This window comes from Chiloscyllium plagiosum, unplaced genomic scaffold, assembly GCF_037043375.1.
Source record: "Chiloscyllium plagiosum isolate Xiang-an unplaced genomic scaffold, Cpla_swu_hap1 HiC_scaffold_2, whole genome shotgun sequence".
NCBI lineage: Eukaryota > Metazoa > Chordata > Chondrichthyes > Orectolobiformes > Hemiscylliidae > Chiloscyllium > Chiloscyllium plagiosum.
Window position 1 is genome coordinate 97797509 of NW_028270140.1, and position 19599 is coordinate 97817107.

Consider the following 19599-nt stretch of genomic DNA (forward strand, 5'->3'; position numbering starts at 1 on the left):
TAATTGTGCTGCTAAGTCACAAATTTTATTCCCAATGCTTCATACATTCAGGGAGAAATCCTTTAACTTTGTTCTGTCATCAAATTTCCCTGCTCTAGTATGATTTGCTTGTGAAATGTGACATTCACACAATCTGAGTCTTCTTATCCTTTTCTGGTAGCTATCAGATGCAACACTAATCTGTACTCTCATCTTCTTCTTTAACTTTAATCTTCAAATTTTTCACACAACTGGACACCCTTCCTCTCAATATTTTTTAGTTTAACGTCCCATCCACAGCCCTATTTATATGATTGACCAGGACCCTGGTCCCAACATAATTCATGTGGAGCCCATTCCATCTGAATAACTCCCTCCGTTCCTAGCAGAGGTGCCAGTGTCCCATGAATTTGAACCCATTTCTCACAGACCAATTTTTGAGCCACACGTTTACCTCTTTAATTTAATGGCCCTTTGTGAATTAGCTCATCACTCAGGTAGTAATCTGGAGATTATGACCCTTTTTGGTTCTGCTTTTTAATTTCGCCCCTAGCTGCTCATATTTCCTTAGCAACACCTCTTCCCTCTTTCCACCATATCATTGGTACCCATGTGGATCACCACTACTGCACCTTGTCCTCACACCCCTGCCTGCCCCATTCCAAGTTTCTCTGCAGACCAGATGAGATATGTTGAACCCAGGTTCAGGCAGACAACACAGCCTTCCATCCTGGCTCTGTGCTTATGGTCAGTTTGCTTCTTCCGCCTACAGCCCTTACCCTCATCCACACAGGGAGCAAGAATCTCAATTCTCTTAGACAAGCTCAAGAAATGTGATTCCTGAAGCACCATCTCCTGGATCCCTCTGCCGACCTACCTCATAGCCACTTCCTCCTGTCCCTGATCACCTGAACTTGATGTAGTTAATCTAACTGAAACACATTGACCAGGTAACTTTACTGCTCGCTGATGTGTTCCAACTCATCAACTCTGAGCCAGAGTTCCTTAAGCAACCAAGATTTGCTACAGATGTAGTCTCTGTGAACGACAGTGAGGTCCACCAGCTCCCACATCACGCAGGTACAACACATTGACTGTACTTGAATCTCTATTTACTTAGTTTTTAATTTGTGTTTTTTTTAATTTTTGACTAGAGTTTTCATTTTTAATCTGTAAAATATTTCTCCTTGCTACCTTTAATCTAAAAATTAATTATAATAAAAGTGATATAGCTCCACAGAGGCTGGTATCCTGCCACCAAATCACCTTTCTTTACACATGGAGAGATTTCGACACTGATCCAGCTTCCTCAGAGTGAATAGACCCTGTGGCACTCGTGTTCTTATCTGTCAGCCAGGGCTCCCTGATTAGACCAGATTACAGAACTCATTTTCTATGAGCTACACCTGGCTGACCTCATTACAATCACTCCAAAAAAGTCAAGCTAGCAACTATTGCCAACGAATGAACTTACAGTTTTCTGTAATGTCCCTCTTTGTTATGTGCTGGGGTTCTTGATCCTGGGGTTCAATTTATCCTGTTAAAAAAAAACTTTTCAAACTACTATGATTGAAAAAAAAATGCAGAAAACATCAATTCCCATGTATACTGGACTCCCATGGTGTGCAAAATTTTCTTTATTTTGCTTGTTCGTGATATGCCTTCTACTGAACATGCACTTTTAACAATTTTTATATAGAGCTGGGGTTGTCTGAAATGACTCAGTTGTTAAACTTCAATAGTAATCACCACCTATTGAGGCTCTATCCACGATACGAGTGATTGACTGTTAACTGTCCCTCAGTCAGTTGAGTTAGCTACCTTGTTAACCTTTTAACTAGACTACTGAACTTAAAGGAAAGAATAAAAATAAGACTTGACCAGTTCAACTCCCACAGTATACCAAATTTCCAGTCACGCACACTTGCTTGGGACAGTATCTCACTTCAGATGTACCTTCACATAACAGATTTTGCATTAAACCCTTGGGAGAACTTTGAAGTTCCCAGTTTATTCACCTCCTGTGTCCAATCCCTTAAGAAAATCTTTCTCATTTAGATAAATAGGCCTTTCATTCTTCTCTCATTGTGTATTCAATTTAATAGTGTTAGTTTCTAGCGGAAATTGTGAAGGAATATAAATTTTTAAAATACATTAAGAACAATACAGGAGGTTAAAAATGGAGTTTATTGTAAACATTGTTCACAAGAGTCAATACTAGCTGTCAAGCAACTGGCTGACTCACTTTACAGCAGTTGTGACTACATTGATAAGACACTACATGCATCAAAATAAATGTATTGATGATTATTTCCCTTATACTTGTACATGAACAAACATTGCAAACTGATAATTAAAACAACCCCCTACATACTCTTCATGTTCCATCTATTCCCTTACCCACTCCAATGTCTCTATACACCTTTCATATAAGCCCATGAATGACTGCCCATCCCCATGGCCCCTTATACCCTCTATGCTAACCAATGTCCCTCCATACCCCTACCACTCCCCCCATGTTTTTTAATAGTCTCTAACTTAGTGTCAGTTCAAACTAGTTAATGTCCCCTTCCCATCCCACCACCCTTCACTTACCATGCCAACTCAGTTTTACACCCTAGGTAGATCTCAGGACCCATAATCAGGTTAAATAAAGTTCTTATTTATTTATTGTTAAACTCACTGTTTAAAAAATACCACTCATTGATAAAAATAACTTCATTGTATTATACTTTCTTTAATTCCTTATTTAAAAAAAACATTTTAATTCATTGTCTAAAGTTCAAAGTGTATAACCCCTTGGAAATGTGAACCAAACTGATTTTGTAATATCTATTGTAATAATAAAAGTTTGTAAAATTTCACACAACATTAATCCTATAATAATAGCCTGCAGTCTTATGTCAACAGACTGTAAAATAGTAAGTGTTTTTTTTAGGGACTGTAGGCAGTTTTTTCAAATATTTAAGTAGCAGATTTAAATGCCTTAAGAGATTGATGTCTATAAGGACAGTTCCAATGAGTTTGACAGTCTGATGCATTTGTGCACTTATTATGCATATTCACATCTATTTTAACAATCCCAAAGGGCACTTGACCTTTCCCAAAGTACAACGTACACTTTATCTTCACCAAAGAGTATATGACCTCCTCCGAAGAGATCATGGGACCCTTTTCAAAATGGTTTCTTACCTCATGAAAAGGTTTCTTAGCTTATCACAGAATCAAGCAATTTTTGATCTTCTTATACATCAGGCTTAAAGTACACAAGTCATGTTTTGGAAATCCCATTAACAAAACCAGAACTTACTGAGTCAGTCCCTACAAAGCACAAGTGTGCAAATGACCCCCATTCACCAAAGATGAGCCAATATCTAACCCCTCACCTGCAGGACTTCGGATTTTGTCTCCATCACCATTTCTTTAAAAATGGAGAGCATCTCCATCTGTGTGAAAGGTCAGACCAATAAGTCTCACACACACACTTGGGAAATAAATGCCTTACTTTAACATTTATTGGCTAACCATTTCCTTGACAAATGTTAGGTCTTTTACAGTTAAAGTTTCAATTTTGGATCTTATTTTTCTGGGCTTAATCTAGTTTTATGATTTATGCTGTTGATATCAACACTGAATTGCATGATTTATTTTAATACATGTTTAAGTGTTTAAAAAACTTAAGTTATGTCATTTAGTTCTGTATATCAAGGAAAAAAATAGTCCAAAACCTATTCCCCTGTTTATGGGGGAATAATTAATGAAAAGTAAGACTTGGACCCTTAAGGTATTTGGTGATATTAAAGTTTAATTAAATACTATCAGGAAGGAGGTAATACTTTTGACTGGCTCTTTTGCTTCAAGTAGAGAGTGATTGGATTCAATACACCCAGATACTTGTCCTTGAGTCCAGGCACTCTGCACCTGAAGTTGAAAGGGGTTAATCAGGACATGTACCCAATTCAGATAGTTCCAACTTGGATTGTCATTTACCACAGAGCCTTGTTTAACTCGATGAACTTAAAATTCAGGAACCAAGTGTGTAAATTTGAAAATTGGCCCTTGACTTTTTATTACACAATTATCTTAACTCTCTTAAATTCTGGACTCTAGCGAATGCAAGTCCAAACTAGCAGCAAAGAGAGGCAAATAGAACTGGATTCTAGTTGTGGCTGTGATCAACAACTTATACCTTGCTGTGTGGTTTGATAAAATATATTTTCTTGACCGAATCTGATTTCTAAAAATTCTCTTCATGTCGCAAAATATATAATTTTCTTTTAGAATTCTGTTTGTGCTGAAGATTACTCCTTTCCAGTATTACAATTCTCATTTAAAATTTTAAAATATCAAAAAATAAGAGTATTGGAGAGCAGAAAATGTTGAAAGCGATAGTAATTATGGTTTTTAAGAGTCAAGGTTTTCACATTAATTGGGTGACAGGATGACTTTAAGGTCTACTAAGGCTACTATTTCTCTACACTAGCACTGTCATGTGACTGACATGTTAATTTCTAAGTAAATATGATTAGAAAATATTTAAACTTGTGATATCCCAAAATTATATGCTGCTATTGCAGATTTGTCAATTGAGTGTGATACTCCACAATAATATGAGACACAAAATTGAATTTAATGGAAATGGCATGCCACTCATATCTTACAAGAGTTTGACTTATATGAGCTGATAATATGTTCAGTTATTTCAAGGAAGAATGTTAGAGATAAATAAGAAATAAGCGGAGATGGTATAACTTGTATAACAAGATTGCAAGAAATTTTAAATTTAGGAATCTTTTCCATTCATTTCCCTGAAATTTCTAAGCAATTTGAGATCCCAACTCATTCAAAAGCAATTCTGAGGGGTGCATTGTTTAATGTGGAGAATTTTGAGAAAATGCTACGTTATCGATTTTAAAAGCCCACAACAGTAGCAGGGTGCAGTTTTTTGAGGATGTTTCTTTCTGACCACATCGAGTTTTCATTGGCCCAGACTGGTGACCTGTTCCCAGGAAGTATTGGAATAAGAGACAAGAATAACTCACCAATAACACTCTTCTTTGATTTTCACATATAATTTTCATTCTTTTCAGTCGGACATCTGAAATTGGATGCTATTATATATTATATATAAAATAGGTTACAACTCAAGATACTGACTTAGAGATTATTTTGGTGGATGCTGACTTTGCTCCACTTGCCCTTTTGGCATCAGTGAGGTGTACAACCGAATTCATAGTGACAGTACTTCATAGATCGGGGAAGGGTGGGGGCATGGCCAGGTGTGGGGAAACTGTATCGTCCCCCATGCAGCTGAACTGGATAGTCATTCTAGAAATGGGGAGAGGCAGTCTGGAAAGTGGGCCACAGAAGAATTGATAGAAAATTATCCAGTCATTGTGACTCCAAGAAAAGCATTTTGAACTCACTAAAAAAAAATTCAGAAAACCTCCTATGCTGTTTCAATTTAAGCCTCTGCCAATTCCTTTAATAATACGTGTTGCACCCACTGGAAACAGCAACAGGATCCTACAACTGAAGTAGGATGCTATTGAAATAAAATATTTGTCTGCTTGGACAGCAGTGCTAGTGAACTGTTTTGTGGCTCACTGTAACGTTTCATTCTGAAAATTCTGTTTATACAGCTATATGTCATAAATTCAGAAATGCAGCAGATACAATATCCATTATATGAACATTTTGAACACAGTTTTTCAGCTTTGATTGTAATTGTTATTCAAAGTATTATTCTTTTAAAAAATGTATGGCAGATGAGACCAGTGATTTAATAGCACCACTTACTATGTCTTTGCAATTCCTATTTATGTATAAAGCAAAGTGTTTTCCAAGGAACTTACTATGTTGACAGTGTTGTTTGAAAATAATACCTAAAATTCTGCAAGTGCAAATCTGTGACAAGAAAAACTCCTTCACGTCCAAGAAGATGGCATGTTAAGTGATATTGTGAATTCTTTATTTCAAAGACAAAACTGTAAACAATGAATGGTTTTTCAATGCATTGTAATAATGTACAGTGTACATTTGGATCTTACAGGATCAGAAGGAGCAGACCATCGTTTTTCACATGTTTGTGCTAGTTTACCTTTCCTGAGTCAGTTATACGCACACAGTTTTTGATTAAACATTAAAGCATAATGTTTGAAGAATGTTATTGAGCCTTAAGAGCAGAATACATAAAGTCCTTGTGTCTGCTTACTCCACATGCAGTCCCATTTGTTGAATTCTCAAAAGTAGTCAAATCGTATTATTTTATATTTTCTATTTAATAATTAGTCTGGTATCTTTTTGACTCTCGCATTCAATTTAGTTGTGACCATCACCACTACAATATGTATACTTCATAACACACTGCATGGACAGGTTTCTTCAAATTTTCTCCTTTGTCTCTCAGCTTAAGATTGTGTCAACTTATTTTCACCGATGTACCAAGGAAAATAAGTTATGTTTATCTCGTCCATGCATTTTTGTCATTTTTGAAAACCTCTAATCATATTCCACCCCCATGCCTTCAAAGTTTAAAAAAAAAGAAGTTGCTGTATCTACTCCCTGTGACTCAGAATCCTCACTATTGATTACCAAATGGAGCTTCTCCATGGCTCTGGTGAGGAGCCCAGTAATGCACACAGTGTTTCATGTTTGAATTGATCATTGTTTTGAAGGGCCCTTATGATCATTTTAGTCTATTTGAAAATTTATTATAATGGAGAGAATGTTTCCAGCAGTCCTATTCCCTCATATTGAGAGAAAAATGCATTTTATTCTTTTTTTTGTTATGTTGCCTTAGTCCACAAAATGTGTAAAGTACGGTTTCTGAGTAATTTATCATTTTGACTGAATGTCACTTCTTCCAATGCAGGAAGGATATCCTTCGCTTTTTAGATGCTGAGAGAGATATATCAGTGGTGAAAAGCAGTTTGAAACCAGGAGATATAATTCATTATGTGCTGGACAGGCGTCGAACCCTCAACATCTCTCACAATTTGCACAGGCTTCTCCCTGAAGTGTCCCCGATGAAGAACAAGCGATTCAGTACTTGTGCAGTTGTTGGAAATTCTGGGATTCTTCTGGGTAGTGGATGTGGGAAGGAGATTGACAGTCATGAATTTATAATAAGGTAGGACCCTCTCTATAGTAGGATCTCACCATCTTTTCAATTAACAGTGGTTTTCTAAAGCATGAGTCTACCTTTGGCTTGAACACTATTTTAATTCTTTGTACTTTTATCATATTTGAATGGTTTAAAATCAGGTCCAATGTATAAGAGAGACAACCACTTTCTCTCAAAGAAGTCCTTTCTTCAAATTCAATTTTTCAAATTTCCCAATTGAACGAAATTTCAACAGAAGAGGAGCCTTATAAAGAAAGCAATGTATATTTGTGCTTTCTTTGTGGAGTAACATTTGGAATAGAGTAACATTAAAGCATAATGCTTGAAGGACGTTATTGAGTCTTAAGAGCAGAATACATAAAGTCCTTGTGTCTGCTTACTCCAAATACAGAGGGTGAAATAACTCCATAGAGGTTGGTATCCCATTACCTAATTGCCCTTTAGTTACACATGTCTAGTACTTGACCCTAGTCTGGCTTCCTCAGAGTGAGTCTGTCAGAGCGAACATAACCTCTGACACTTCTTATCTGTCAGCCAGGGCTGCCTGATTGGACCAGATTAACAACCCAATCAGAAAACTCATACTCTCTGAGGCTCACCTGGTTGACCTCATTACAAAACACTACACAGGACATTAGGATAAACCATTCTAGATTTTGTAGACCAAGCCACATAGTGGTATAAAGCCAGACTGTCACCTACATGTCGAATTCCTGATTTTAACTGTACCATTATGGTGAGAGACCAAGCCTTCAATCCTGGCTGCAGCTTAGGATGCAAACAGATGTCTAAAAAAAATGAGGTCAATGGAAAGAAATCAGTGATGATTAAAATGTTTTTTGTAATGAAGGGCTCAGTAAAAATTTCGGAGTATTGTGCCCAGATTGATTATCATTTTTATGTAAAGGTAAAAATGTTGGAAAGAGTTTAACGAGCATGGTAAAGATGGTACCATTGTTTATGCCTTTGATATGTAAAAACTAACAAAAGGATGTAAATGTGCTCTTCTCGCAAAATATGGATTTGATGTTTTCTGAGAAATTATAGGTTTGATAAAGGAAAATGCTGTATCTAATACAGAGAATAAAAAACAGGCATGTTGCATGGAAATTTAAACATGAATTAACTTTAACTGAGAGCAATTATTCATCACTTGGGGAAAAGTTACAACAATTTGTTAATATCTATTTTTCATTATTATTAACAAAAAAGGAGTAATGCAAGTAAAAACTACTGGTGCAGTATTTAGCTATGCTCTGTTTTGTTCTATTTCCCCTTCATTAAGGCTAGATTAGCAAACGTTGCATTGGGTAAGCAAACAGTCTGTACTGTTGATAAGGTCTCTAACAATGAATTAACTTACTAAAATTTATGGCACTAAATTGTGAAGTGATACATTTTGGTACAAAAATGGAACAAAGGCAAAACAAGCTAAAGGATGTAATTCTGAGTTAGTAAAATGTGGAGCTGGAGAAAGCACAGCAGGTCATGCAGCATCAGAGGAGCAGGAGAGTGGACCATTTGGGCAGGACCCTTCATCAGGACTCAAGGGTCTAATTCTAAAATGGGTGCTAGATTACAGGGAGTTATGTGTGTATAGATCAGTGAAGGTAGCAGGGCACCTCAATTAATTAAGATCCTGGGCCTAATAAATAGGGAAATAGAGTATAAAAAACAGGGAAGTTATGATAAACCTATCCAAAACACTATGTGGCTCAACTGAAGTACATCTCCAGTTCTGGATACACATTTTAGGAAAGAGGCAAAAAGGGTATGGAGAAGCTTGAAAGAATATTTCCAGCAGTGAGGTGAATAGACTGGAGAATTTACAGCTATACTCCTTGGCAAAAAAAAGATTCAGAGGAGATTTAATCAAAGTGTTCAATAACATGAGTTGTCTGGACAGAGCAAATAGGAAACAAACTGTTCCCATTGATGGGAGAATTGTGAATGAGAGGTTGTCAATTTAAGGTGATTGGTGAAAGGAGGAACAGTGACATGAAGAAAAATGTTTTGAAGCAATGGGTGGTGAGGATCTGGAATGCAGTTCCTATAGATGTGGTGAAGGCAGCCTCAGTTATGGCCTTCTGGAGAGAATTGGACAATTATCTGAAGAAAAAATATTTGTTATAATGAGAAAACTTGCCACCAAGTGGAAAGAGGTGAGCTCCTCTTACAGGGAACCAGCACTATTATCAATGACTGAATAACTTTCTTACCTGTTGGAGTGATTAATGATATGGAGTGGGGGCTGAATGATGGGATAGGGGTGCTGACAGGACCAAAGAGGGCAACTCAACTAAATGTTGTGGGAGATAACAGAACACAGGAGGGAGAGGGGCCATGTGGGAGTGAGGTTATCAACAGTGAGCAGCACTCGTTGGCTTCCATGAGTGGATCAGTGCACTACCAGACATGACATGTTCACCTCATATGCCTGGGTCAAAGGGTAAAGTGAGTAGATGCAGACTCCGAGAGATAAGTTGAGTGTGGTGTTAGGGAAGTGTAACATCACTGGGATTGATGGAGAGGGCTACCAGGAAGGGAAGGTGAATGTTTGGAATTTCACTTACTCAGCTAGAGGCTGAAACTCACTATCCAAGGAACAACTGCTGTGCTCCCTCCTTGGCTTGAACTCCCAGTGGAATGTCTGGCCATCTCTGGAGTATGCTGGGAGGAGACTTCTTCAGGTTGTGGGGTGGGGGGAGGTGTGGAATCTCTGTGTGTTGGCTGCCTGATGGGACTGCCCTGTCTCTGAGTGAGGTAGGAGTAACAAGAGTGTGTTCAGGATCCCCTGTTATGCTGAGGAACTAAGCGTAGGGTGGATCAATTTGCATATTCAGTAAACTCTAAAAGTGCTGGACATGGCTCCCCCTGATAGCTGCCATCTTATCCATGAAGACAGCCAGATGATTGCTTGCCTGAGACTGCAGGGTCTTGGCAGTGTTGCTGCAGTGCTACAGCCTTTGTGAAAGGCCCAATGGGCAGCATTAAGTAACAGAGTCAATGCTTTTCGCAGTTCGAGTCCAAAATAGAATGGTTTATTCACACGTGCATGCAGAGAGGAGCTCAAGAACCCTTCACCAATTTACAAATGATGTGAAGTTTACACACAAAATACATTTTGCATGGTCCATTTTGGGGCAGTCAACCTACCTGTCACTTGGTACGTGTAAGATATTCTACTTACTAACTTAATGTTTAAACCTGGCTCTTAGGAATCTGAACAGCTTTAAAAAAAAATACAGCTTTTCTGTAGTTAAGTGGAATAAACTAATTCAAAGCTCAATATATACACATTGTTGACAATAAAATGTAAGAGCAGACATAAACCGTTCAATACATTATGTCTACTCCACCATTAGATACAGCCATGTTTGATCTGATAATCCTCAACTCCACTTTCTTGTCCCATCTCCATAACCTTTACTGATTAGGAATCTGTCTATCTCAGTCTTGTATAGAGTTAACAACCCACCCTCAACAGCCTCTTGTGATAAAGAATTCCACAGATTCACTACCCTCATCCTCATCTCTGCCTTAAAAGAGTGACCCATTAACCTGAGATTTGGTTGCCAATTTACACAGATGGAAACAGCCTTTCCGCATCGATCCTGTCAAGCCCACTACGAATCTTGTGTGTTTCAATAAGGTCTTCTCTCATTTTTCTAAACTCCAATGAGTACAAGCCCCTACTACTCAGCCTCCTTTCATAAGAAAATGTCTCCAGACCCAGAATCAACATGTGAATGTTCCTTGAACTGTCTTCAGTGCCATACATCTTTCTCTTGATAAAGAGATCAAACAGTTCACGGTATTTTAGCTGTGGTCTAATGGATGGTTTTAGCAAGACCTTTGTTTAGATTAAAGTGGTGCTGGAAAAGCACAGCAGGTCAGGCAGCATCTGAGGAGCAGCAAAATTGATGTTTCGGGCAAAAGCTGACCTGTCTATTTTAGACTTTATTCTCATTGAAGTAAAGGCCAACAAGCTATTTGCTTTTCTTATACCCACTGAACTTGGGTACTAGCTTTTAGTGATTCATGTACTAAAACGTCCAAAACCCTCTGTGTTGTACCTTCCTGCTGTATTTCCCCCGTTTTAATAATATTCAGCTCTTCTGTACTTCCTGCCAAGGTGCATAAGCTCATATTTTTCCACATGTTCCTATTAATTCCAAATTTGCTAGGGTTCCTTATTGTCATATTCAATTAAATGTAGTCTAATGTTTCACCTTCTGTCTGGAGTTTGGCTCTTTTTATCATGTTTGGACATTAGTCATTGAAACTGTGCATTAGCGAGCACATCTTTACTGAGCAGGTGCTGCTGGAGTTATGAACCTAGCTGATGCTAACACTGGACAAATCAGATCTCAATGAAACCTAGCTTGATAGATCACAAGTTTTATTTTGCAGTTCATTATGAGAGTGGTTAGTCACTGAACATATTCACACTGGGCTGCTAAGATTATTTTAACACAAGATCATAAATTTATTACGCTAAAGAAATAAAAAGTCAGAAAAAGCTAAATCGATTTGTTATTGATTATAACTGCAGGGAGTTATGTTGGAGTGGTACAGAACCTTGCTGAGGCCACATCTGGTGTTCTGTGTCACCACACTACAGGTAGGACATGACTGCACGTGGAGGGAATGCAAAGTAGATTCACGAGTATATTGCCTGGTATGGAATGTTTCAGCTATGAGAGTTGGCCAGAGAAGGTTGGGGTGTGAACCTGTTGAGGTGTGCAAGATTATAATGGGCATGGATAAAGCTAATAGAAATAATCTGTGTCCCTTAGTTGAAGTGTCAATAACAAAGATATAATTTTAAAGTGAAAGACAGGAGATTTTAGAGGGGATTTTAGGAAAATATTTTCACTTGCGGGATTTTGAGGGTCTGGAATGCACTGCTCAGGAGATTAGCTGAGGTGGAAAATCTCCCAACATTTAAAAGTACTTGGATGAGCATCTGAAGTGTCATAACATTCAAGACCTGGTACAGCTAAGTGGTACTAGTGGAGGTAATGATATATTTTGGCACTACAGGTTAATTCGGCTGAAGGATCTTCTTGTATTCTGTATGATTTTATGATTCTTTGTCATTTCAACTAAGTCTTGTCTTCCAGTGATTGGAAGAGATGGTTTGAATGCGTGGCCTGTCATTTTTCAGTACCTGTTTAAGTGCCATCTTTTAACTTGATGCCGCTAAAACTGGTGAAATTGTCAGGTTTCACATTGTCAAAGACATCCTGGCATTGTTTAGTCCATTCAAATTTCTTGCCTTTAATAAGTTCATCAGGGGAGCCACTGCGGTGCTGAACTTCAGAACGAACCTTTGATAGAAGTAATTTATTATCTAAACATTCATGTTTTCGTAAATGTTCTTCCCAGGTTTGGCTCAACATGACAAAATGAACAGCTCGATTGAGTCACTAAGGGTTTGGTCTTGTTGGTAATGCACCACTGATAAAAACATGTACAGCCATGACAATTCTCCTTGTCTGTTTGCACAAATAGATTTAAGAGTCTGTAAATTTTGAGAGTGACTTTGACAGTTTTCTGGGAGTTAGTGTACAGCTTTTTAAGCTTCTCTGTATTATCCAGTCTGTCGGCTTTTGAATTTTCTTTTACTAGTTCATTTTTAAATTTTCTTGTACTCAATAATTCTTCCACTATTGTAAAACTGCTTTCGTTCTGACCATCCTTCATGTGTTTCTCCCCCAACTGCCTTTCCACGTTTCCTTTGTGTTTCTATCCCCTCAATCTCCAAAGCAAACAATTCTTTACCTCCAGCTCTCATTTCCTTTCTTTCACTTCCTTTTTCCATTTTTCTTTCTATTCTCTTTCTCTTCTGGTTATCCATCAATCATTCATATTATCTCCATGTCTTGCATAATTTGCTGGAGGTAAGATCATGTATTGCAATGTGAGAAAGGCAGAAGTAATGACACAGCTTTGTTTGACCCCAGTTTTCACTGAGATAGGGTCATCATGTAAAGGAGTTGACCTGTGTGACTTGTGCTTTGACTAAGGCACATCTTTGCATTGTGCTTCTAGTTCTTTTTGTCTATTTGTTAGCTGTTGGTCAATGATTCCTTCTGCATGGAAATAAATTGATTCTTAATGTTTGTTTATACTAGACAGAAGCATCAAGCCCTTGTTTGGCGGTATGGCCAAAGTATCTCTAATTTTGGCACTAGCCCAGCTGATTCTAAGTCCTTGCTATCATGAGATTTGGATACCACTGACTAGGGCATCCTTTATTGCCCATCCTTAATTATTCAGATGGCAGTTAAGAGTCATTGCTGTCACATTGCTGGTGTGAGTCCGAAGTCATGTTTGGGTCAGATCAGGTAACAGGTGGCAAATTTCCTTCCCTAAGGGAATTAGTGAACTTGATAGGTTTTTAACAACAATAAACATGTACCTTACATTGTCTGTTGGCCATTTGCCTAGTTTTTTTAAAATTCCAGATTCATACTGAATCCAATTTTCACCATCTGCTATGTTTTTTGATTCCAGTGCAAGAAAATAGAGGATTGAAAAATGAGAAAACACTGGGTTTTTTTTTGCATCCTATTTAAATAAGTTTGATTACCAGAAATATTTGTGAAATCTTGGCACTGAACCTTCTCTAAGTTAATCTTTCCACCACAGTTTTCCTTCTCATTGGGATTTAGTCAAGGTCTAGTTTCATGTTGCGGCTGTACAGGACATTGGTTAGGCCGCTGTTGGAATATTGCGTGCAATTCTGGTCTCCTTCCCATCAGAAAGATGTTGTGAAACTTGAAAGGGTTCAGAAAAGATTTCCAAGGATGTTGCCAGGGTTGGAGAATTTGAGCTATAGGGAGAGGCTAAACAGGCTGGGGTTGTTTTCCCTGGAGCATCAGAGGCCGAGGGGTGACATTATAGAGGTTTAAAAAATTATGAGGGGCACGGATAGGGTAAATAGGTAAAGTCTTTTTCCTGGGGTCGGGGAGTCCAGAACTAGAGGGCATAGGTTTAGGGTGAGAGGGGAAAGATATAAGAGACATCAGGGGCAACCTTTTCACTCAGAGTGGTACGTGTGTGGAATGAGCTGCCAGAGGAAGTGGTGGAGGCTGGTACAATTACAACATTTAAGAGGCATTTGGATGGGTATATGAATAGGAAGGGTTTGGAGGGATATGGGCCGGGTGCTGGCAGGTGGGACTAGATTGGGTTAGAATATCTGGTCGGCATGTACAGGTAGGACCGAAGGGTCTGTTTCCATGCTGTACATCTCTATGACTCTATGACTCTATCTTGTCAAGTGACTGATGAAACTACTCTTCATTCAGCTCACTGGATTTCGAGCATAGAATCCCTTATATCTAAGACCTTGTCCAATGAAGGAAAGTGTCCTATGTACTTTCTTGACTAAGTTATCCGTCTGCCTTGTGTCTTCAGGAACCCTGTTAGCTGTGGGGTCGCATTCTAAAGTCCTCTTCTTCTCCATTTCTGGGTACTCAACCACTTATTGTGTATTTTTTTCTTTTTTTTTTGGCCTCCCCAAGTACCATTATTTCATAATTATCTAGAATTTTATTGATCACTTTTCTGCTTATGTCACCATCCATTGATATTTTCCTGCAGATGACAGTTTTCTGAATCACTAATGACCAAGTGGTCAATTTCCATATCATTTGCAAACTTCTTAGTCATGCCCACTACATTTGAATTTAAATCATTGATACAAACAATGAACAGTTTGTAATCCAGTGTCCTGTCCAAACCAACTAGGAACAACCTTCCAGTTGCAAATGTATTTGTCAACCATTACGCTGTGCTTTCTGCCATTGAACCAACTTTGGATCCAACTTGCCATTAGCCCTTGGATTCCATTAACTTCTAAACTTCTGACTAGCCTGTCATTTAAAAAAAAAGTCAAAGAACTACAGATGCTGGCAATCAGAAAAAAAATCAGATATTGCTGTGGAAACGCAATGGGTCTGGCAGCATCTGTGGAGAGAAAGCAGAATTAATAGTTCAGGTCCAGTGACCCTTCTTCAGAACTGATAATAGCTAGGAAAAGCATTTATCCTAGAAAAAGGGTGGGAGGAGGGGAAAGGAGTAAACAATAGGTGGAGATAGAGCCCAGAAACAGAGAGAGAGAGAGCAATAATTGGGCAGACAAAGGATTGAGTAAAGGTCAGCCTCAGAGAATGAATAGCTACTAATGGGAACCATTATTAACTAACAATGGGTTTTTTGTGGTAGCATCTCATGTGATGACAAGGCTTGGTGTGTGAGAGGATTGGGGTAAGGACATGGGAGAAAGTGTACAGGCCCTAAAATTACTGAACATGACGTTGAGTCCAGAAGCTGCAGGTTTCCCAAGCAGAAACTGAGGTGTTGTTCTTCCAGCCAGGGGTGAATTTTGCTGAGGCACTGTTACAAACCCAAGTCAAAGATAGTGGTGGAACATGGTGGTCTGTTGAAGTGGAAGGAAAACAGAAGCACAGGGTTATTTTTGCAGACAGAACATAGGTATCGTGCAAAGTGATCACCCAGTCTGCTCTTCATCTCCCCACTGTCGAGGAGATTACATTGTGAGCACTGAATACAGTAGACTGGATTGAATGATGTGTAGATAAATCAATGCTTCTCCTAGAAAGTGGGTCTGGGTCCTTAGATAGTCAGGAGGGAGCAAGTAAATAGATAGGTGTTTCAAGTTCTGCGATTGCAGGGGAAGGTGCCATGGAGGTGTGAGGAAGCATTGGCCATGGAGGAGGAGTGGACCAGGGTGTCCCGAAGGGAATGGTCCCTGCAAAAGCTGACTCAGGAGAGGAGGGGAATATGTCTGGTGTTGGCACCCTGCTGGACGTGGCAGAAATGCATCTAATGATCCTTTAGATGTGGATGCTGGTGGGATGGTAGGTGAGGACAATGGGGACCTTATCACTGCTGTGGGAGGAAAGAAAGGAGGTGCAGACTGAAGTGTGGGAGATGGGTTGGACTCTACTGAGGGCCCTGTCAACAACAGTGATGAGGAGTCCTCAATTGAGGAAGAAAGTGGACATTTTGAAGGCTCCTTTGTTGAAGTTGGCATTGTAAGAACAGATGCAACAGAGACAGTGGAACTGGGAAAATGGACTAGAATCATTACAGGAAGCAGGATGTGAGGATGTATGGTCCTGGTAACTCTGGGAGTCATGAGTTTGTAGTAAATATTGGTGGCCAGCCTATCCACAGAAATGAAAACAGAGATGTCAAGGAACGGAAGGGGTGAGTTAGAGATGGACAGGTGAAGGTCAGAGCAAGGTGGAAATTGGAAGTGAAATTGATTATTTTTTTCCAATTCTGAATGAGAGAGAAGTAGCACTAATGATGTCATTGATGTTCCGGACAAAGAGTTGTGGGTGAGTGCTGGAGTAGGACTAGAACAAGGCATGTTCCACGTGCCCCCAAGGAGACAGGCAGAAGTGGAGCTCATGGCCACACCTTTGGGAAGAATGTGGGAGGAGTTAAAGGTGTAGTTGCTCAGGGTGAGGATGAGCTCAGCCAGGGGAGGAGGGTGGTGGTATTGGGGACAGTTCAGAAGTGGAGAGCCCTGAGATCATTCTGATGGGAGTGCACGTGTGAAGAAATTGCACACCCAGGGTGAAGAGGAGGCGACTGGAGCCCGCAAACTAAAAATTCTTAAACTGATGTAAAGCATCAAAAGAATCACAGGTGTAAGTGGGAAGGAACTGGACAAGGGGAGAAACAAGTCAAATCAAGGTAGGACGAGATGGGTTCTGGGGGGCAGGAAAAGGTAGAAACAAAGGATCTTCCCAGACAGTCCTGTTTGTGGATTTCGGGAAGGAGTTAGAAGTGAGCTGTGCAGGTTTGAGGGCCTGTAAGCTTAGAGGCAGCAGAAGGGAGATCACAGGATGAAATGAAATTAGTGGCCGTTGTGGACACAATGGTCTGGTGTTCAATGGTGGGGTCATGGTCAAGCATGTCTAAAAGCTGGCACTCAGCCTTCACAATGCAGAGGTCAGTATGTCAGATTGTCACTTCGGACATTGTCAATAGCGCTCCTAACATCTACTTAGAATCCATCAAACATGCTATCCTTATCATCCATCCTTGTTACTTACTCAAAAATATTCAAAAGCTTTATTAGCTGATACTTACTTGTAACGAATCCATATTAACTGTCCTTGATTAATTTGCATCACTCTATTTGTCGTATCTCTCAAAATATTTCCAATAATTTTCCCATCACCTTTAGTTGGGTTGAATGGTCTGTAATTACTCATTTTATCACTCCCTTTCTTTTTGAAGAGAGTAGTTGTAGAACAAGATGAAGATTGACTGAGAACACATGTTTTAAATTGTAGAAATTCTAATTCAACTAGGTTGATCTTTTCAGTTTGCCCTTGCAAGAAACCTTAATGTAAAGGGAAAGTAACATTTATACTGTCTGAGAGGAGAGTAATTAATAGTTGGCAATTAGAGTCTAATTGATAGTGCATTCTCTTTGGCAGTATCTTCTATCTAGATGATGATAGACAGTTAACTGCCAAACTTTGTTAAATTTTAAACCAAGCAGGTTCATTCTGATTGGTCATGTCATTGCCTAAAAAAAAATTGGAAAATGGTTGTCACCTACATTGTTGAGATTAAACTTGTGCTGTGATTGCACATATTATTTCTGTCAACAAAGAATGTGGCCGTACATATTAATATATGCAGCTTCCATTATGCTACATATGTAGGCCATATATCCCCCAAACTGTTGAAGCATATCTCACAGCATATCCCTTTACTTGTTCATAGTGAGCAAAGTACTGACTGTGCCCAATCAATTTAAGCTTGCAAAACACAAGACACAGTGTCCACTATTAGATTTGATTCTACAACTGGACAACATTTATCAAATAATGCTAAGCGTGACTGGAGCTTATCTGGCGGGCCTTTCAATTCCACACATAGCTCAGTGTACATCATCATGAACTGTTCCCATGAGGTCCTTGTTTCATTGATGTCTCCCCCAGCAGATGTTATGCAACACAGAGTTGAACTGGCCTGCAGCACATGCTTTGTTGAGAATACCAGTCAGCCACTTAAATTGTGCAGAAGCAGACAGCAGTGCACCAAGACTACTGGATCATGGGAGTACCTTGTGGCCATGCTGTAATCAGGGAATGTGAATTTTATCTGCTGCCCACCTCATTTCCAATGGAAATGGAGAGATTGCAGATCGCAGACCTTATGCTCAAAAATTGGTGCAAACAGATTTTTATTTGTGCCTTATTATAAGAACAAAAATCGTACTCACATTAAATAATACAGATTGTCTGAATAGTTTTTGATTATTTCCATAGGCTGTCATTTATTTCTGAATCCTAATGCATACATTTATTAGAACAGAATCTAATGAACATTTTTTTTTTATTTGTGCAGGTGTAATCTTGCACCCCTTGTGGAATACGCTAATGATGTTGGACTCAAATCTGATTTTGTCACTATGAATCCGTCAGTCGTGCAAAGAGCTTTTGGAAGTCTTCGGAATGAGACAGACCGAGAGAAATTTGTCAACAGACTGACAGTGTTGAATGACAGTGTTCTGTGGATCCCTGCGTTCATGGTCAAAGGTGGGGAAAAATACGTTGAATATGTAAATGAGCTGATTCTGAAGAACAGACTGAACATTCAGACAGCTTACCCATCCCTGCGGCTCATACATGCTGTCCGAGGGTAAGTGTATCTTCACTGCTCAGACGAGATTCGCTATGTGTGTTGGATTGTGAAATAGATAGAATTTTGGATCTCTGCTGGTCAGGGATGTGTGATATTTAGACCAGCAACATTAAACACTCAGCATGGTAATATGAGTGAACTGTTGTATGAACAATTAGCTTTCTGAAAAATATCAAACACTTTAATCCAAGCTGTTGGAAAAAGAAGCTGTTGAGATTAACGAGTAATGGTTTTGCACGTATTTTCTGCATAACTTGACTTGTGCATGTAAACAATATATCACCTTGCAATTTAATCATAGTGCTTGAATCTGTAAGTGTCAGTGTGTAACCTTCCCAACACTAAATGAGATAAAGAATAGGTGACATGAAGAAAAATTTGATTGGAGCCTGGCGTTATTTTGAACAGTGCACAAAAATGAATCTTTTCTCAGTAGGATAGTGTGCAAAGGGCTTATGATTGATATCATCATTTAATTTTTCTGCAGTTACAATCTTTCCCAACCATAAATTCATCTATCAGCAATATTCCAAGGCAGTGCAAGTCAAAAGATTACTATTGAAAAGTTAATAGCCATTCACCCTTCTGTAATGCACTTTTGTCTGATGAGTGTCTGCCTTCATGGAAGTGAATGGTTTGCTCACGAATAAAGCTGTAAATAATCTTTACTGATGTTACAAATGCGTGCTATATAAGTAACAAATACCCTGCGTCCATGTTAAAGAATATGTTGTAAATTAAATCACTGCATAGTGGGGATGTTTAGCTTAAGGTGAAAATTGTTC

General features: G+C 38.9%; 1 protein-coding gene across 7 annotated transcripts in view; it reads left to right on the top strand.

The window, feature by feature from the left end:
• st8sia4 (ST8 alpha-N-acetyl-neuraminide alpha-2,8-sialyltransferase 4) overlaps positions 1 to 19599 on the top strand; it is a 72801-nt gene that overhangs the window by 15070 nt on the left and 38132 nt on the right. For all 7 annotated transcript variants that reach the window (XR_006314569.2, XR_015760925.1, XR_015760924.1 and 4 more), the window contains exons 3-4: positions 6854 to 7111; positions 18518 to 18811. Coding sequence is in view for 2 of the 7 variants with exons in the window: in XM_043709956.2 (XP_043565891.1) it covers positions 6854 to 7111; positions 18518 to 18811 (552 nt within the window). In the remaining 5 variants the exon portion in view is untranslated. The remainder of the gene's footprint in view (positions 1 to 6853; positions 7112 to 18517; positions 18812 to 19599) is intronic.